Raw genomic sequence first — 19,206 nt, 5'->3', positions numbered from 1 at the left:
TAGGTGTGGCCTTACTAAGGCTTTATAGAGTGGTATTAATACCTCACTTGATCTGGATTGTATCACTCTCTTTATGCATCTTAGGATTGCATGAGCTTTTTTGGTTGCCGCTGCACACGACTGGCTCCTATTTAGCTGGTTGTCCACGAAGACTCCAAGATCCTTCTCACAGTTACTGCCATTGAGCCTGGTTTCACCGAGTCTATATGTGTACTTAATGGAAACCTGGACGCCCCTTTGCTTCTGATGGCAACTAATGCTGGTTCCTTATTTATTCTCATTTGAAAGGCCTTCAACAAACGCAGGAGGGGGAGCCTTCCTCCTCTTAGCAGCTTTTATCGCCACCAGCAAATTAAAGGTTTTGTAAAGATGCAGAGAGACGGGCAGGCATTCAGTATAGACAATGGCAAATACTGCCGAAGTGACGGGGTTGGATTGAATTCCTATATATATCTTCACTTTGACACCCACCGATCTCGATGAAGATTAAGCCCACCCCACCTTGCTCAGAACAAAAGAACTGCGTTTCTCACCCCCCACCCACCCCTTTCCAGCAGCCCCAGAATCCAGCCACGCAAACCCGGTCCCGGTGACGTCTTTAAAAAGTGCACGTTGCTATAGAAACACTTCACTATGTTGGTGTCCCACATCTCCCAAATGTGCTTTGAGAACAGGAATGAAAATAACTGTGTGTGTGTGTGTGGCACAAGCCTCAGAAAGTGAGGCTATGAGAAATTAGGGGGGCTTTGCAATTATCTCAGGACCTTCTACAGAAGCCAGAGAGCATGGTGTGCTTTGGCAAGCATTGCTGCCAGTGCAAGACACCCCCCTTAAAGTTTGTGGAAACCCCCACCCTGCTGTCCATTTGGCCTTTCTGAGTTCTCAGCAGCAGGGTCGATCTGACGGTGGGTCCCCGTGAAGCCCTGCCTTATCATTTGGGGTCCCAAACCCCCCCCCCAGATTTAGAAAGGCGGTTGCAGTAGGGTTAACATTGCAGCTGCCCCTCCGCCCAGGTGCTGAAGTGCCTCCCTACAAGCGGGCAGAGCTGGCTCCCTTAGTGTGGGGAGACCCCCTCTGTGCCCCTAGGAGGGTCTCTCTCCTCCCAAGCAGGAGATCCTGGGGGCTTCCCCAGCAGGCAATTCCCCCTCCATCTCCCCATTGTCCCCCTCGGGGAAGCGGGAGAAACAGGGAATAAGCCGTTTGCCGATTAATCGTGAATTACTTGGGACCGTCCTGGCTGGAGAGGGGCAGCTGCCGAAAGTGTCTCTGCAGACATTAAGGGGACAGAAGGCAGGGTCGCCTTTTCTAACCCCGCCAGCCCTTCCCCTTGTCCAGAGTCTCTTCCAGCTCCGCTTGTCGCCCGATGGCCACCTCGGGTGCTCCTGGCCTCGTTGGGCTGGACCGGGCGACGGGGCCCGTGCCGCGCTCTGCCGGAGCTGCCCAGTGGCAGAGAGTTCCGCCGGCGGGCGTTGAGCCGCCCACTCCTTTACGGGATGCAGGTACACGAGGAGGCCGAGCCGGGGAGGAGGCGCCCGAGTGGTCATTCCTTTGCGGCTGGGCCGGCCCCGGCAGAAGCGGCTGAGACGCCCCCCCCCCGGATCCCCCGTCCCGGCTGGAGCTATAAGAGGCGCGAAGACGCGCTGCAGGCGGGCTTTTCAGGATGAGGCTGGTCGCGCTCCTAGCGGCTGTTGTAGCTGCTGCCTCCTTCTTCCTCCTGCCACCGCCGATCCTCTGGCTTCTGCTGCTGCTGCCTCTCTTGGTGCTGGTGGCCGCGGCCGGCGGCTGCGTGGCGTGGCTGGAGCTGCGGCCCAAGTGGCTGATTCGCCCGCTGGACCAGGTGGGCTACCTGACTGAGCCCGGCTGGACCCGCGCGCAGAGCGCCGCACGGATGCGCCAGAACCGGCGGACCGGCCAGGTCCTGCCCTCCTACCCCAATGGCTGGTTCCGGCTCTTGGGCTCAGCCGAGCTGGCCCGAGGGGAGCTGCGCAACTTGGCTGCACTGGGTGAGTGGCTCTGCGCTCCCACGGAGCTCCAGGAAGAGCGGAAGAGGGAGGGAGGGAGACGGGCAGCCGAGGTCCGGAATGCGGTGGAACAAGCGCCCCTCGAGTATGTCAAATGGCAGCGGAAACCCTTTCCCGCTCTCAGCTGAAACGCGGGGCCAGTGGCAGGGATATCAGGGCAGGTGCAGAGATTTTTTATAACGGATAATCAGAGTTGGAAGGGACCTTGTAGGTCATCTAGTCCAACCCCCCCGCCCAAGCGGGAGATCAGCTGCCGATGGTCCGGCTCGTGTAGTTCCGAGGATTGGGGAGTTGTATCCCTTAATGGGAAGACTGATCCGCCTCCCCTCCTCTCCCCCGGCTCTGCTCTGTCTCCCTCCCTGCCTTGGTTCAGCTTGGCTTTTTAAACAAGACGGGCACTCCAGAAACGCGGAGAGTCCCACTTGGTGTGGGAGTGAAGGTGCTGGCCTAGAGGCTAGGAGCTGGCAAGGATTCGGCAGGGAACGGACTGGGCTCTCTCAGCCCAACTTGTCTCACAGAGTTGGGGCTTTTGGGGGGGGGGAGGGGGGAGGATAGAAAGCAAGGAGATCCAGTGTGTTTACCATCTTGGGAAAGAGCCCATAGGCGTATAAAAAGTGTCAAATCCAGCCTAGACTCATTGTGCCACAAACCAAAATAATACCCTGTTTCTCCAACAATACGGCCTCCCCCAATAGGAAGTCCCAGCATGTTTTATAGGCATGAAATGAAATTAAGCCCCTCCCCCCCCCCAAATTAAGGCCTATATTAAAACATGCAAAATGGGGGGGGGGGGGGTTGCCGTTAGGAAGTACTTTTGTTGCACACCCGGATATGGTGCTGCCTGCGTTGACCCCGATACGAAGTGCCCCACCAACGCCGAGGTCAACATTCAAGACATCGCCGCCCGCCCGCCCGAAGATGCAAAGGGGGGGAAATTAAGCCCCCGAAAAGACGGCCTAGCCATTTTTTTCGGGGCTCAAAAAAAAAGAAAGACCTGGCCTTATTATATGAGAAACACGGTAATAAATTGGGCACAGCGAGAAATTGAGGGCATCCACTCAGCAGGGGTGGAATATGCGCGGTTTGGGGTTTGCTCAATACGTGGGATTATGTCAGAGGACCTTCGGTTTACACAAGGTGGGATGCTTTCCCAAGGCCAAGTTAATAATAATAAACACAGTTTGCATAATTCATTTATGAAAGTTAGATCTTTTATCCAAGATCAGACTCAGTGGGTTATGTACAAGAGCTTACTTGACTCGGGCTGTGTGAACTGAGGCTGTGCCCATGGGTGCTCTCATCAGTGTGGTATGCACCCCCTCCTTTTATTAAAAGGCTCTATTTGGCTTCTGTGGTGTGGTGCAGGCAGTGCAGTTATTTTGAACATTACATAAAGGTGGCCACACCCTTCACCACAGGGCTGTCCCCAACTCAAAAAAGTTCACTTAGGCACCAAACTCACAATAGCACTGAAAAAAACTGACATCACTGTTTTTCACAGTTACGACCTTTGAAACACCCCCCTTGGTCGCATGATCAAAATTCAGGTGCTTGGCAACTGGTTCGTGCTTATGACCGTTGCAGTGCCCCAGGTCCATGGGGAAGTGAAATTCACTTTACAACTGTAGCAAGGCAGGTTGTAAAAATGGGGCAAAACTCACTTAAATGTTTCATTTAACAACAGAAATTCCGGGCTCGATTGTTGGTTGTAAGTCCAGGGCTACCTATAGTTATACGAGCTAAAAAGAATTCATACACCCCCCAAATATATTTCCGAGGCATGCGACAGAGAAAAGTCTTCTAGATCAGTGATCCCCAACCTTTTGACGCCGCGCCCGGTGCGAGGCATCAACTGGGCGCCGCCATCTTTTTTGACGAAAAGTGCTTCGGTGACCTCACCGGAAGCACTTTTTCGTCAAAAAGATGGCGTGCCATGCTTCGGTGAGCTTTTCGGGTAGAAATGGCTTTCTACCGGAAAAGCTCACCGCAGCGCTATGCGCCGCCATCTTTTTGATGAAAAAGTGCTTCCGGTGAGCTTTCACCCGGAAAAGCTCACGGAAGCACTTTTTACCAAAAAGATGGCGGCGCCTCAGCAACCAGCGGCCCAGTAAGACTTGTTCCGCGGACCGGTCCCGGTCCGCGGACCAGCGGTTGGGGACCCCTGTTCTAGATGAGGGAAGATTGAGCCAGGTCAGGCCAATTTTTTCACCCACTAATACTTCTTTAACTTGCTTGAACTTGCCCTTCAAAGAAGGGAAAAGCCACTCTTGCCTGGGGCATAATTATTGATCTTCTTATTTGTACAACACCTGCTCAATGCCATCCCTCCTTGGCACCGGGTAGACTCTGAGATATGGTAATATTTTAATTTACTTTCTTTAAGTAATACCTTACCCTACTTGTTAAATTAACAAGAAAAGCCATTTAGTTATTTGTTTGATTGTTTGTTTATATCATGCCTTTGCAAATAATTCAAGGCAGCAAACTTACCTAATATTCCTTCCTCCCACAACCACCACCCCTTGAGATGGGCTGGCTGAGAGAGAGTGATGGGCTCATGGTTACCCACATAGTGTCAGCGTTCCAGGGAACCTCCATTCCGATCAGGAACTCCGAGACAAGCATAATCTCAAAAGTACTTTTTATTAGAAATAGCACCTGGCCCATCTGTGGAATTTTAAAACCAAGAGTTTCCCGGACTTCCCACGATGTCCCAGCCTACAAACCATCCCCTTTTTACTCCTCATCACATCACATGAACCAATCTCAAAGTAAGTTCCATTTCTTCCTGCGCCAACCTCTTTGACCTTGAACTAACAAAATCAGTTATTTTGTCTACTAAGAGCTACTCAATTTAAATCACCCCCTCCCACTTTCTCAAGCTACGTGGCAGCGATGAATAAGGATTCCAAAGCTGACACATGGCTTCCATGGCTAAGGCGGGACTAGAACTCACTGTCTCCAGTTTTTAGCACCTGACCAAACTAGCCCTCCCTCCTCATGGCACAATGCCAGCACATTCTGAAGTGTATTAAAAACGATTCCATTCCTGCACCACCATGAATATCTCTGAAATAGCTCCAATTTGCCTGCAGGTTTTCTCTCTTACCGCAGTAAACCCATCCAGAAATCTGTCGTGTTTCCTGATCCATTGCTTTATTGTGCTATCAAATGTATTGCACAAACTGATTTGTCTAGCCAGAAACCAACATTGTTCTTCTGCTAGTATTACTAAAGATGCTTTGGGACTCAGACTAGGCCAGTGATGGCTAACCTATGACACGCATGTCACTTGTGACACGCCGAGGCACACTTTGACTGACACGCCTGTTGGTGTGGGGAAAACCTGCACATTTAGAGGCTGCCTGTGCTCTGCTCCAATCCCTGCTCCCTGCTTGTTGCGTGGAGGCGTGGTGTCACCGCTGCCGCAAGATCTTTGCAGCAGAGAACCAGTTTTAACCGCCATAAACTGAGGTTTGTCAGTTCCATTACCTCAGGAACGCTACAGGAGGAAAGGAGATCCATGAGGTTCACAGCCCTGTCAGGTGGCCTTCCGATCCCCACATCCTGCACCTGCAGCCCTGAGACCAGGGAGACGAGGTTCACAGCCCTGTGTCATCACCCCAGCCCAGTCCGTCATAAACCAAATTATTGATATTTCTTGAAGTGACACACGACCCGAGGAAGGCTACACTTTTTCCCGATTTTCGACACACCAAGCTGAAAAGGTTAGCCATCACTGGACTAGGCCAATTGGTAAGAGATTAGGTAAGAGATTGGGAAATTAACTGGCCATGTTTGCCAACAACCCTTAGAATGTTTGATCCTTCATTCCCTCTGGTTGGTTAAAAAGAAGAAGAGGAGAGGCGTGGAGGCCCACAGGTTCTTAGCATGATCTTGTTACTCTTCTCTTTGTTCTTTTTCATATACAACTCAAGGCGGTGAATACCCTTCTTCCCTCTCCTGGGTTGCCCACAAGAACAGCCCTGTGAGCTGAGTTGAGCCAAGAGAGAGTGGCTGGCCCAGAGTCACCCAGCCAGCTCACCTGTCTGAGGCAGGCCTCGCAGGGGTTTCTCAGCCGGCACCTTCACCAAGACACCAAACTGACATAGTGACCTCTTGTGTCTCTTTCTCTAGTTTTTCCCCCCGTAGAGCAGAGCAAGAAAAGCAGGTTGGAGGCAGAGAAGAGGTTGTTCTTATTGTGGCATTTTGGCTGCAATTAGGCCCTAGAGTAATACCCGTTTCCTTAGGTAGGGCAACTTGGACTAAATGTCCTGGAACGGTCATCCTTTCCCCACTTTGTGTCGAGTTGCCAGCCTCACAGACTGCCTCGCTCGCTCGCGTTGGCCGAAGACTCTGAGAATCTTGCTCATTGTCAAAAGCACGGCAAGCAGATGTGTGGAGCCACTGCCAGAATTTCCCAGCCCTCAGAGGCTTCTGGGACTCAATTCACACATCTAGGGGGGCAGCAGGTGGAGAACAATTGCTCTGTGTGATACACCTGGCAGGGGCTACGTCCTACCTGGGCAGAGACCATCACCAACCTTTTCTGCAGTAATTAGGACTGCCAGATCTTCTTCTGAGAAGGGGGGCATGCTTGAAGGAGTTGGGAAGTCTGTCCTGAATAAGTGTGAAAAGTCCATTTCTGGCCTTGTAAGACTCAATTTCACACTCTGCAGTTGAAACTGGCCCTGGGACAGGTGAAGAGAAAGTTCCTCTCTTCCTCCATTCCCCCTTGTGTTCTGACCCAAGCCTTGTTCAAATCAAATAAACACAAAGTATATATAAAAGCAAACCTTTTTAATGCGTCTCTATGAATTCTGTTCATTCACAGCAAAGAGTCATTAAAATTAATTGCCCCAGATAAGAGGAAGCCCTTTCAAGGTTATGAAAGGCTGCCAAGAACACAAGATTAATTGCAGGGAAATATCCAAAACCAAAAGTCTCCGAAAACAAACCAGAATAGACAGGACTTCCACAAGAACTTGGAGTTGAAAGAACTTCTTTGCTTCCTGCAAAGAAGCCAACCCCAAAGGCTGGCTTTTATCCCTTATGGGAGGAGCAATCGTCTTACAGTCTTACTCCCGTGCTGCTGCAGCTGCTCTTTCCTTTGAGCAGCCCTGTGCGGATGCACACTGGGCACAGGCTCCTCGGGAACCTCTTCATCACTGCTGCCAGCCTCCACCATCTCCAAAGGCAGCATTCCACTCCCTGATGGTCCTGGCCCCATCCCTGCATCCCACGCAGGCCCCTCGTCTGAGTCCTCATTCTCAGAGACCTCAGCCATCTGCACCTGCTGCCAGCGAACCACAACACCTTGAGGATCTGGAGAGCCGCTGCTGGCTGTCCGAAGTGGCCTTTTGTGTGCCAGCAGCAAAATGCCTTTCCAATCTGCCTGCGAGCTTATCGGAGGAAACAAGACTCACATCCATGGACTATGGTACCCAGGCACCTCCTGTGAATTTTGTAAAGGATGCGCAGGCCTGTCTCAGTGGTTAGTAAAACGGGTTTGATCCTGACTCACCTTGTGAAATAGATGCTGCGTTCTTCCCAGCAAAGGAAGAAAAACTTACTTTTATCCTTCTCTCCATACGCCCAGGGGAACAGTTTGCTGTGTTCCGAGATTTGGACGGGAAAGTGTATGTTCTGGACGCTTACTGCCCACACCTCGGGGCCAACCTTGCAATCGGTGGCCGTGTGGTGGGCAACTGCATTGAGTGTCCCTTCCATGGCTGGATGTTCTCTGGGAAGGACGGGAGCTGCGTCAAGATCCCATATGCCAAAAAAGGTGACAGGGTGTCATTTTCTGTTTGGGCGAAGGGAGAAAGCACCAGGGAGTTTAGGCCCGACTGAACGTGACTGGCTTAGAATAGAATAGAATAGAATAGAATAGAATAGAATAGAATAGAATAGAATAGAATAGAATAGAACAGAATTCTTTATTGGCCAAGTGTGGTTGGACACACAAGGAATTTGTCTTGGTGCAAATGCTCTCAGTGTACATAAAAGAAAACATACATTCATCATGAGTCAAGAATCATCAAGGACAACACTTAATGATAGTCATGGGGTACAGTAAGCAATCAAATCATACTAGGAAACAGTCAATATAAATCGTAAGGATACAAGTGACAAAGTTACAGTCATACAGTCACAGGTGGGAGGGGATGAGTGATAAGGAGTGATGAGAAGATTAATAGTAATAGTAGTGTAGACTTTGTAAAGAGTTGGACAGTGTTGAGGGGATTATTTGTTTAGCAGAGTGATGGCGTTTCGGAAAACACTGTTCTTGTGTCTAGTTGTTCTTAGTGGCTGTGGTGTTGCAACCAAGGGTGTCCCTGAGCATCACGGAGGGCCTTTGTCTGCTATGGGGGTGGGATGGGGTGGGGAGACATCTCATTTTGACTCTCCAGGGGATGAGTTGGCTCAGGCATCAGGTGAGCCATGCCTAGCAACAGGGGAACCAGAATGGATTTTGTTCCTCTAAATTCCTTCCTAGAAATGTAGCTAGTGACAGACCTCCAAAATTTTGGACACAATTTTATTTGGCTGATTATTTTTAAAGCATTAATAAATTGCTAAACCATTTCGGTCCTGTTTTCAGTGCAGCCACGGGGACAAATAAATGAACTTGGCGTTAGCTTGTATGCATCGACGATGGGAAATCCTACACTCCTGGGATGGAGTGTCAGTCCACAAAGAGGCGCTTTTTACCTTCTCGTGCTTCATATCTTCCAGTGCCTGCATTTGCAAGCACCAAAGTCTGGCCATCATGTGAAGTCAACAACATGATCATGGTGTGGTATCACTGTGATGGCACGAGCCCAGCATGGCAAGTAGCCGAGCAGGAAGAGGTGTCGTCGCCCAACTGGGCCTTCCGGGCTGCAACGGAGCACTTTGTCAGCGCGCACATCGAGGTAGCTTGGACCGCCGAGGGGAGGCCAGCGGTGGCACCTTTTCAAACTGAACCTGGGGGTGCGGGATGGAGCGGAATGGGAGAAGTGGCGGGGTGCAGAGAGGCGGTTCTGGGGTTTGAAAGTTAGATGGGCTTCCGCCAGTGGTGACTCTCTTAGTCTTGGCGAAAGATGTGCTTCTAAGTTGCCTCTGGCCAAGCAGGGCCTAGGTGAATGTTTCCTTTCCCTCCCGGGCAGGAAATTCCGGAGAATGCTGCCGATGTAGCCCACCTTTCCTTTCTCCATAATCCTTCGGTCTTGAGTGGAAGTGATCTACGCTTCACGGACAACCACCGCTGGGCATTTTTCAAGCACACCTGGGAGGTAAGGCAGCCAGCAACTGGTTCCAAATCCCGGCGGGCCAATTTCTTGTTGTGAAAGCCAAGGAGGCTGTGCTGCTGCAACTTTAAACATGAACACAAGGGAGGAGCGGGCAAAGCTGCCTACATTCCTATATTTGGAAAGCCAACATTAAACACGCGCCAAAAGCCTCGGCTACTAAGCCTCGGAGGAGGACAGGCATGGAGGAGACCCCCTTCCCTGTCATCCTACGTTGCCTTCAGTTGCGGATAGCGGCAGATCAGCCCCCACCTCCCACCTGGGCTGCTTGCAATGTGTGTGGGGAGGCTCCAGAACGTGAGTAATGCTGGAAAGAAAGAAAGGGGTATGCGCAGGGGTGGGATTCAACATTTTTAACAACCGATTCTGTGAGCGTGGCTTATGTGGTAGGTGTGGCTTGGTGGTCACATGACTGGGTGGACGTGGCTTGGTGGTCATGCAATTGGCTGGGTGTGGCCAACTCAATATCACATCGAGGCACGCATCTCCTCGCCTGGCCTCTCATGACTGTGGTGATGCTACAACAGTCGTAAGTGTGAAAAATGGTCATAAGTCACTTTTTTCCAGTGCCATTGCAACTTTAAAGGGTCACTCCACGCAAGCAAAGTACCAGCAAAGGAGGGGGGAAAAACTCCAGAGACGTTCTTGAGACAGGAAGTCTAGTCCTGCCAAGAAGGGTTAATGGAGAGGCAGATTCTGTAAGCAACCCCAGAATGTTTCCTTCCTGCCTTCCTTACAGGATTAGCCCAGTAATTTCTTCTAACAACCGGTTCTCCGAACTGCTTAGAATGTTAACAACCGGCTCTAGCGAATAGGTGCGAACCGGTAGAATCCCACCCCTGGGTATGTGTGTATGTGTGTGTGTATCCATTTGGGCTGGTGGGGGCTTTGGCGCCAAAGCAGCAGGAGCATTTCCAGTCAATGCAATGCTTGTTTCCCAGGCAGAGTGGCAGCCCGAGCCGGAGCCCAATGGACACTGTTCAGTCATGCTTCTTACCCACCACGTGGTGCTCTTTGGAAAGCCCATCCCCTTCCTAGATCTACATGTTACGGCCAGGCAGGTACGAGATCCTCTCCTTCCAGGGAGAGGGCGGTGTTTGTCCCAAGCCAGGGACTGCATCGATTACTGTGATGTTGAATTGGTTGCCTCTCCCAAAGAGAGAGAGAGAGAGATAAACGTAATAATCACTCTTGATTTGTTGGGGTGTTTTTTGTTGGCTTAATCCCTATCTAGTTTGAATTCAGTTTGGAGGGGAAAATGGACTCTTAACTGGGTGGTTTTTGTCTTCTCCGTTCAGATCGGTCCTGGGTTGGTAACCTTGGCCCTGAGACACGCTTTCCTGGGCAAGGGGCTGATCGTTCAGACTGTCATCCCTCTGGAGCCACTTCTGCAGCACGTGGTCCACCAAATCTACTACCCACGCAACATACCGTCCTTCGTAGCCAAGCTGATACTGTGGGCTGAGGGAGTCCAGGTGAGGGGAGCTGCAGGGATGGTCCTGGGGGAAAACTCGGTCCGTGCGACCTCCTGGCCCCTCAGGGCTGGTGAGGGACAGAGGAGTGCATCTGTTGGGGAGGAAGGGTGTGATGACCCGGGGTGTGACACAAAAGTAACAGTCACAAAAGTAGAATAAATTTTCTTTAATGCCTCCAGCTTGGGCCCCAATGTCCAATTATCCTTGGCTGGATATCAAACTCTTCCAAAAACAGTCTACGAAGAGAGTAAATGCAGTCCAAACCCAAAGTAAAGATAATTAGAAATTAAAAAAAAAAACCCAACACAAACCACACTGAAGTAATTAACACGGCAGGCCAGGATAATAAATTGCAGACTTTCACATGATAATGCAGCAAGCACAGTTGGGAGGAAGCCAAAACCCAGGTAAGCCTCCACCAAAATAATGCACACTTTGCTTCCAGCGTGGAGCCGTGTGCAAACTCCCCACTTATATCCTGTTTTCCCAGCTGCAACTCATGAAAGGGATCAGGGCCTTTTTCTCTCCCATAAGCCACGTTGCTCCCTTCTCCGTTCCTCCGTGCATGGCTCATGAAGAGGGGTTGGCCCTGGGTCTTCCTCTGAATGCCCAGCTGGACATTCCCTCATTTCTTCCACAGCCACTGCAGCCACTCTCCGTCAGTCGCTAAATCTCCCCCTCAGAATCAGACTCCAAGAAGGGTACGACCCCTCTGGGATGACTCATTGGAGCCACCCTCTCCTGGCCGGAGGGTTGAACAAAAACACAGCGGATACCTGACATTTTTCTGGATTTCCTTATATTGTTCCATGCCTTTTAGGCCAAGGGTTTTGTTCTGCTGCTGCTTCCTGATCATTTGTCTTCCTCTTTCCCTCCTGAACCAGTTTGAGCGGGACGTAATGATCTGGAACAACAAGAAGTTCCTCTCCAAGCCGCTGCTGGTGAAGGAAGATGCCGCCATCCTGAGGCACCGGCGCTGGTTCTCCCAGTTCTACAGCCAGAACAGCTGGAAACCCAATGCCCAGAAGGAACAGCTGGATTGGTGATGACCCTAACTAGTGGTTAGGGACTCCCAACACTTCTACAACCACTTGAGAGTCCATAAACTCCTGTGTGTGGGAGGGAGAAGGTGATTTTTAACTTTTGGGAGCCAAGGGATCCAAGAGTTGGATGTGAATTTGGCTCAGGTAATACTTTGGAATCAGAAGTGACGGCCTGCAGAAGCATTTGAAATGGTGCTACCCTCCCACCCCACAAGACCCCAGCAGCTGACTTGCTTTTTATAGCCTAAAGTGCCTTTTCTTAGCTGAAGGGTATTTTGGTCCACATTTAGGAGTGAAGACTGGAAATGCAACCCCAGCAGGAAAGACCGACTGCAAAAGTGATTTGCTGATGGGAGGAAAACATCCAGAAGTCAGCAAGGCTTCAAGGTTTTCTAACTAACTTGTCCTCTTTTTTTGTTGCACGAATGGAACAGGAGCAAACCGGAACCACTTTTCGTTCACTGTCCGTTTTATTACAGAAGGAAATAGGCAGAAATAAAACGCTCAGGAATAAAATCCCTCCTGCTCAGCAGAGCATAAATCGAGCCAAGAGTAAAAGCAGCTTTGCAAAAGGTGACTTTTAATTAAACCCCATTCAATGAAGTGCTGAAGAAAAACACGTTGAGTGGAGAAAGTCCGACTCTTTTAAAGCCAAAATGAAGAGTATCAGCACCACCGCAGGGAAAGATAAGGAGCGCCCCTTTCAAGCAGCATTTCCATGCCCAGAAAGAAGCGGTGGAGATGTCACCCTTTCATTCTTTCCAACCGGGGAGAGAAAGGCAAGGAGGGGTTTCCCTGAGGTGCCCCCAGAACAGCTGAGCCATTTCCAGCACAAAAAGGAGACCGTTGTGTTTCCTCCCGTTGGCTTTCTCTCCTCACTGCCTCCACCCCCACCGGACAGTTCAGCTCTCCCTTCTTCCTCTTCATTTCGCCGCTGCTCATCCTCCTCCTCTTCCTCCTCCTCCTCGTTCTGCTGCTGCTCTTCCTCCTCCTCTTCCTCCATCCTCTCTCCCTCCTCCTCATTTTCTTCTTCCTCTTCCCGATTCTTGTCAGGGTCTTCGGCATCTTCCTTCTTCTCTCTGTCTTTTTTCTTGAGCTCCGTCACTCCCCTTTTGCCTTTCTGCTCATTCCTGTAAGCTAGAAGACCGACAACACAGCATTAAAACAAACCGCCAAAGCAGAAGACCGACGAGGCGCTGTGCCTGCTGTTCAGCATGCTACCGAGTCAGTGATGCAAAGAAGCGCTTTAAGGGATGGGGCAAAAATATTACGCCTTGTTGCGGCTTCTGTGGAAGGGTGGCTCTGCGGAGCTCACCGATATCCGTGAAGAACTATGAATGGGCATCCCTTGTGGGGGGAAGTCAGTCTAAAGAGCAAGCCATTCAGTGCTGAAATCTTTATTCCTAACCCATTTCACAACAATCTTTTTTATGATATATTTATATTTATAGCGTATCTCAAAATAGTATTCCAGCAATAAAGCAGCAAACTTTCTAACAGGGTAATTGGGGCTGGAAAAGTTTCATCTGGTTCTTTGCTTCTGACGCCAAGTCATATTTGGTGTATCGATATCTTTCCTGATTTTGTTTCGGTTGAAATAATTTTTAAACAAAAAATGCCAAGTGTGTTTAGAACTTTGCACTGGCCTTTGGCAAACAAGTAGCTTAAAAGAAGCAAGTGAAGGGAAGGGAGAAGAGTCGGATGGAGAGTGCAGAAGGCAGCCAGGTGCACTTACCTTCTAAGGACTCCTTTAGAGGTCCTACGAATCGCTGGAATTCCATCTCTTCCATGGCAGAAATAACATCTCCAGCATTCAGTGTCTTTCTCTTCCCCTTCCTCGCAAAGTTGTTGGCGCTAATTTAAAGAGATAAAAGCAAATGAACGTGTGTGTCCCCATTATACCTAAAAGTTTTCCACTTCCGTTTTGGTAAACTAGACCAGGGGCCGCCAACCTTTTGGAACTCAGGGACCACCAAACTCATCATTTTAAATCCCGCAGACCAGAGACGCTGGGAAAATCCCCAAAAAAGTCTGCAGGAAACCCCCCCACTCCTGTTTTCCTACCGATCGATCGTTCTTTATTTGGGATTGCAGGATACCATCTCCAGCTCCGTTCTCAGGGAGAGGGAGAAACTTTTGGCTTCATGCAAGGAAAGCAGCAGAAGCAGCAGAAGTCTTTCTTTCTCTCCCCCAAACTCCACCAGAAATGAGTCTTTGCAGCCTCTTGGAGCAGGAGGCCTTGCAGGGTGCCAAAGATTCATTTCTGGTGGAGTTTGGGGAAAAGAAAGAAACTTTTGCTGCTTTCCTTGCATGCAGCCAAAAGCAGAAGAAAGAAGCAGCCCGGTGGCCAGGCCAGGCGAGTGGGGCAAGTTCCCCCCCTCCGCCCTTTCCTCACTACCTCATGTTGTTTGCAATGCAAGCGACGCAAGCCTTGTGTTCTTGCGCAGCCTGGATTAATTGCTTTTGGGGGGGGGGTGACATTTCTCTGCAGACCAGCAAAATTTTCTCGCGGATCACCAGTGGTCCCCGGCCCGCTGGTTGGCGACCACTGAACTAGACGAAAGGGAAATCAGACAAGCCGAGCTTGGCAGTCTTGGCAGGCTTTCAGCCCCAGCGGTAACTATCCGTTTCCAGGATAGTCTCTGCACAGAATTAATAATGATTTGTTAATGGAGAAAAACCGGTCGTCTTAAAAAGTGCTTTAAAATAAAAACCCTGTTGAAAACCAGCCCCTTCCTCTCTTTACGCGCTGCGGGCGGGCGGGGGGGGGGGTTTCTCCTCCGGGAGGGAAGGAGGGTCGCGGCGGCCCCGAAGGGAAGCCAGGGCGGCCGGCCAGCTAACACAACTATGTATACATTTATACTTATTATCTTGTAAACAATTGGCAAATCAAATAAATAAATAAAATAAATAAATAAAACTCACCACGAGGTGGCATAGAGCACGAAGACGCTGGCCGCTCGGGAGATGGCACTCCGCGCTTCCTTCGAGACGTTCACGCCGTCCGGGAGCTGCGGGGCGGGAAGCGGGTCGGCTGAAAGGCTCCGCGACCGTCTCCGGCACCGCCAGAACCGGAGCCCGCCGGGGGAGGAAGCGCTTCGGCCCAGCCCGGCACCCCACCCGCCCACCCCGGTCCCGCCGGCTCACCGCCTCCTTGATGATCCGCGTGATGACCGCGTTGGGCAGGTTCAGGTCCTCCGGCCGCTCAGCCATCCTGCCGGCCTGGAAGGAGGGAGGGAAGGCGGTGAAGGGGGCAAGGGAAGGGGTTGGACTAGATGACCTTTGAGGCCCCTTCCCACTCTGATTATCTGTTAAGCCCGCTTCACCCCGCAGAGCCTCCGGCTGCACCCCCCGTCCACCCCCCGACGAGATCGCGGGCCCGCCTGAGCCCGAAGGCCGAGCCCGCATCGCCCCGCCCCTCCACGGCCCGGCCCCGCCCCCGCCCGCCGCTCGCCGCTCGCCGCTCACCGCCGGGGAGCTCGAAAGACGCGCGGAGCCAAACCAGTGGCCGGCGCCCTCTCGCCCAGCATGCACCGCGCCCGGGGGCCGACACGCCCCTTCCGGAGGGAGGGAGGAGCCATTTGCGGGGCTGCCTTGGTCGGCGCCGCCCCCTCTGCAGTAGGAAAGGAACCTCGCCATTTGCGGGGCCCATCGAAGCACTCGCCGTCGCTCTCTCTTTTCCCGCCCACATCCGGTGCTTGCCTTCCGGCGCAGTGCACCCTGGGAAATGAGAGCCAGCTTGTCGTTGCCTAGCGACGGCGCCTATTTATTTATTTATTTATTTTTATACACCTCGGGCAGGTGGGATGGCGAAGCGCCGCTTCTCCGCTCCCGGCCGGCGGGCGTCGCGGAAAGGGGCCCCTCGCCTGCCCGAGGCGGGCTTTTGGGCGGAGGACGGGCCGGGGCCTGGCCGAGACCTCACGCCGGGGCCCGCTTTGACGGGTTCGGAGAGGGTTCGGACGCGGCCTGGTTCAGGAGAAGCCACGGAGCGGGCGGGGCTCCTTATTCAGTCGCGTCCCGACCTTGGAGACGGTCCCTGCGGGTTTCTGGGCCAAGTTTTTGCGAAATGGGTTGCCTGAGGCTGAAAGAGAGTGACTGGCCCCAGATCCTCAGGCTGGCTTTGTTCCCGAGGCGAAAGAATTAAGTCAGTCCACCCGGTTTGTAGTCTGAAGCTTCCCCCACGACTGGTCCTCCACTGGGACCATGGGCCTAAGAATAATAATTGTGATAATTATCCTTTATGAAGGATGCTTCTTCCAAGAAGCTAAAGTGGAGGGTTTTTTACACCCGCAGCAGATGCATGCTTGGACAACAGGTGCAATGGTTTCGGTCAGGGCCTAAGAAGGCAGCGCCTCTCTTGGTATCCCGATGCTGCCCTTCCCCATCACGGGGAAAAGACACCCACCACAAGGGTCATCCAAGAGGTCCCATCATAATAACCCCCCTCTTTTGCTGTCTTGCAGAAAGAGATGCCCCCAAAGCACAAATGAACTTTGTTGAGGGGTCTGCATCAACACTGGATTATATTCGGATGTCGTGCCCTTGTTGGAGTCTGATTCTGAGGGGGAGGTTGAGCAGCTGACAGGGAGTGGGAGTGTGGCTCCATTGGCTGTGGATGATACAAGGGAAGGGCACAGTCTGGCTGGGCATTCAGAGGAAGACCCAGGGCCAACCCCTCTTCATGCTAGGGCACGCAAGGAGGAACAGAGAAGGGAGCAACATGGCTTACGGGAGAGAAAAGGGCCCTGATCCTTTCATTGGTTGCAGCTGGGAGAACAGAATATAAGAAGGGTGTTTGCACACAGCTCCTTGCTGGAAGCAAAGCGTGGATTATCTTGGTTGAGCCTTATCTGGGTTTTGGCGTCCTCCCAACTGTGGGTGCTGCGTTATCCTTTGAAAGTCTGCCATTTATCATCCTGGCCTGCCGTGTTAATTACTTCAGTGTGGTTTGTGTTGGTTTTTTTTAATTATTTCTAATTATCTTTACTTTGGATTCGGACTGCATTTCTGCCCTTCGTAGATTGTTCTTTGAAGAGTTTGTTATCCAGCTGAGGATAATTGGACATTGGGGCCCAAGTTGGAGGCATTAAAGGGAATTTATTCTACTTTTGTGACTTTGTTATTTTTGTGTCATGCCTGGGGTTATCACATCGAAGGGAAGAGCAACTGTGTTTTCGGAAGGATGGGGGACTTTCTGAACACCAAACTTGTAAATCTGCCATTTTGGAGCAGCTGTTTCACTTTGTTTTGTTCTTCCTTGCATCCTGTTGCAGAAAGTGGCTGACAGCAATGGGGATAATCAATATCGGTGGTCAATGGGATGAAACCGTTTGCAATATGATCGCTTGTCAGCATCCACCCTGCTGGGAGTCTATGCGGAGAATCGAAAGTGGGCATCCTCACATTTTGCTGAAGAACGTAGCCATACCTGGAAGAGATTTCCCAGCATCTGAAGGTAAGAAGTGCTCTGTAGAAATTAGATGCCAGGCCACTAAAGCCGACTAGTAGGCAGTTGTTTCCGTTCCTGGCTATGGAATAAGAAAGTGCTATATAAAAGAGGGGCTGAATTAAGCCAAAATGTACCTGTGGGTGATGTGGCTGGCATTTTTTTCACAGCTCTGGCATTTCGCTTTAGGCAAATTTGTTTCACTTGAGGTTTGGGGGAAAATAATCCTAACATAAAGCAAAAGTATGTTGCAATACATGCTTCATCATGTGGCCAGTCCCTAGGAATTTGCTGATAAGCTGTGGGGCCATTGTTATTCTCTTACATCCATCTCTGGCCATAGTAGCAAACTAGGTTTCATAGCCGGTGCTAACTAAAAACCATTCCAAAAAGGCTTAATTTAAGCAAGCAGGTTGTTAAGAGATATTAATGTTCATTTGGGCAGTGGTCAATCTGTATTTCAAACGTTTTGGGAAGTTTTTTTAAAAGATAGATACTCAGAAGAGAAAATGTGTTCCTAACATCATCTTTTGATATAGTCATATTAAATAATATACTTTAAGATATGTGAATGGAAAAGATTAAGAACGAAATGGAAATCTGTTTCCTCTTTAATGTTATATCAATAAGCAAATATGGTCAACACCACATTTGCTTATTGATATAACATTAAAGAGGAAACAGATTCATTGTTCTTCTGCTAACAATAGATCTGCCAATGTGCATGAAAGAAAAAAAAAACCCAGTCTTTTTTTTAATACAGATTTGCTTTCTCCTTATTTCAGACAAACTGCCAACTCTGAAGATTGTTGACCTTCCCCTCCTTTATCCTCCGAGAGAACGAGTTAAATGTGTGGGAGGTTTTGATTCCGGCTCTAAGAAAATTTCCAGTAGCAAAGAAGCTAGAAATTGCTTTTCAAATTCTATTCTGAATGATGGTTGGATAATACCCCCCATTTTGGTACTGAGGTCAGCAAATTTGGATTTCCTCTACCTGTGTTTCTGGGATGATAGGCATAGAGCAGCGTTCTGTAAGGAAATTTCCTCCTTCTCCCCCCCACTCCCCCCCCAAGGCCTATGCAGATTTTCTTTCACAGCACCCATCTAGTCAATGGAACAGGACAGGCTGTTTCTGCATATATCTGCAATTATGCAGAAGCAAGGCAGAATTCTTGTGCAGGGTTTGTGCCTTCTGCATGGTCTCCATTGTGCGTCTCCCTCTGTGTGCATTTCAGTTCGGAAAGGAATCCTTTCCCAGGTCTGAACTCCAGAATGGAATCTCAGTCTCTCCATTTCCCACCAATAAATTTCACCTGCTCGAGGCAACCTGAGAAAGTGAGTGAATTCAATGGATTGTTTGGAAGGTGGGGAGAAAGGAGAGGGATATGTACAAGTGCTTTCTTTGGCCTTGAAGGAGGCTTCACCCAGACCGTATTCAACACCCAACTGCTTCAAGTTTCTTGTATTCGGTGTTCAGTAATGTGGCTAAATGCATCCTGCAATGACATTTAGAAGAAACTCTGCCGATTGTGGCCCCTCATTGAGTCCTTTGAGGTGAGGGTTGATAGCAATAGGACCATCCCATAGTGCTTTAGTTTACAGCACTCTTTGGGCAATTTACAATGTCAGCCTATTTCCCCCAACCATCTGGGTCCTCATTTTACTGGTCTCAGAAGGATGGAAGGCTGATTCAACTTGAGCCCCGTCAGGATCAGACTCCAGGCTGTGTGCAGAGTTTGCCTGCAGTACTGCATTCTGATGCACATTTTGCCCTTCTGCATTGCTGAGTGGGGCTTCTGCAACTGTGCAGGATTCACCTAAGAACAACTGAAACTGCCACAGCTGTCCTTTTAGGTTGGCACAGCCGTGTGATGATGCCTGTGACTCCATCATTTAGAGGTGGAGTTGCCAGTCCCGTTGTACTATGAT

General features: G+C 50.5%; 3 protein-coding genes across 7 annotated transcripts in view; 2 read left to right on the top strand and 1 right to left on the bottom strand.

The window, feature by feature from the left end:
- Positions 1 to 83: 83 nt before the first annotated feature.
- LOC113424726 (cholesterol 7-desaturase nvd-like) lies at positions 84 to 12,278 on the top strand. 2 transcript variants are annotated; one of them, XM_087944351.1, is made up of 7 exons: positions 91 to 2,003; positions 7,621 to 7,809; positions 8,760 to 8,938; positions 9,173 to 9,298; positions 10,255 to 10,374; positions 10,612 to 10,788; positions 11,673 to 12,278. In XM_087944351.1, exons 1-7 carry the CDS (start codon positions 1,661 to 1,663, stop codon positions 11,832 to 11,834), a joined length of 1,296 nt encoding a protein of 431 aa, XP_087800477.1. In that variant the 5' UTR covers positions 91 to 1,660; the 3' UTR covers positions 11,835 to 12,278. The 2 variants fall into 2 exon arrangements, with proteins under 2 accessions (XP_087800478.1, XP_087800477.1); XM_087944352.1 differs by lacking the exon at positions 10,255 to 10,374 and having other exon boundaries at positions 84 to 2,003.
- A 116-nt stretch (positions 12,279 to 12,394) lies between these two features.
- On the bottom strand, positions 12,395 to 15,503 carry POLE3 (DNA polymerase epsilon 3, accessory subunit). 2 transcript variants are annotated; one of them, XM_026686548.2, is made up of 5 exons: positions 15,300 to 15,503; positions 14,979 to 15,053; positions 14,757 to 14,842; positions 13,567 to 13,685; positions 12,395 to 12,968 (listed from the first exon to the last, which is right to left on the bottom strand). In XM_026686548.2, exons 1-5 carry the CDS (start codon positions 15,468 to 15,470, stop codon positions 12,535 to 12,537), a joined length of 885 nt encoding a protein of 294 aa, XP_026542333.2. In that variant the 5' UTR covers positions 15,471 to 15,503; the 3' UTR covers positions 12,395 to 12,534. The 2 variants fall into 2 exon arrangements, with proteins under 2 accessions (XP_026542333.2, XP_026542334.2); XM_026686549.2 differs by lacking the exon at positions 15,300 to 15,503 and having other exon boundaries at positions 14,979 to 15,249.
- Positions 15,504 to 15,842: 339 nt separating this feature from the next.
- Positions 15,843 to 19,206, top strand: part of RGS3 (regulator of G protein signaling 3) — a 48,115-nt gene continuing 44,751 nt past the window's right edge. Inside the window, exons 1-3 of one of the 3 annotated variants that reach the window (XM_087944342.1) lie at positions 15,843 to 17,286; positions 18,063 to 18,246; positions 18,513 to 18,612. In XM_087944342.1, coding sequence (XP_087800468.1) covers positions 17,121 to 17,286; positions 18,063 to 18,246; positions 18,513 to 18,612 — 450 coding nt within the window. In that variant the 5' untranslated portion in view covers positions 15,843 to 17,120. Of the gene's footprint in view, positions 17,287 to 18,062; positions 18,247 to 18,319; positions 18,613 to 19,206 lie in introns of those variants that run through there. The other 2 variants (XR_015745448.1, XM_087944334.1) reach the window with 2 other exon arrangements.

The sequence above is a fragment of the Notechis scutatus genome, chromosome 15 (genome assembly GCF_049901735.1).
Source record: "Notechis scutatus isolate UNSWTSFEM ecotype Mainland chromosome 15, rNotScu1.2, whole genome shotgun sequence".
Classification (NCBI taxonomy): domain Eukaryota; kingdom Metazoa; phylum Chordata; class Lepidosauria; order Squamata; family Elapidae; genus Notechis; species Notechis scutatus.
This window is presented reverse-complemented; position numbering and strand designations above follow the sequence as displayed.

Coding starts and splice junctions, on each gene's coding strand:
- LOC113424726 (XM_087944351.1), top strand. CDS start 1,661: ATGAGGCTGGTCGCGCTCCTAGCGGCTGTTGTAGCTGCTGCCTCCTTC. Junction 8,939..9,172: donor TTGTCAGCGCGCACATCGAG/GTAGCTTGGACC, acceptor CCTCCCGGGCAG/GAAATTCCGGAGAATGCTGC. Junction 10,789..11,672: donor TGTGGGCTGAGGGAGTCCAG/GTGAGGGGAGCT, acceptor CTCCTGAACCAG/TTTGAGCGGGACGTAATGAT.
- POLE3 (XM_026686549.2), bottom strand. CDS start 15,239: ATGCGGGCTCGGCCTTCGGGCTCAGGCGGGCCCGCGATCTCGTCGGGG. Junction 14,843..14,978: donor CGCGGATCATCAAGGAGGCG/GTGAGCCGGCGG, acceptor CCCGCCCCGCAG/CTCCCGGACGGCGTGAACGT. Junction 12,969..13,566: donor TCTAAAGGAGTCCTTAGAAG/GTAAGTGCACCT, acceptor TCGGTCTTCTAG/CTTACAGGAATGAGCAGAAA.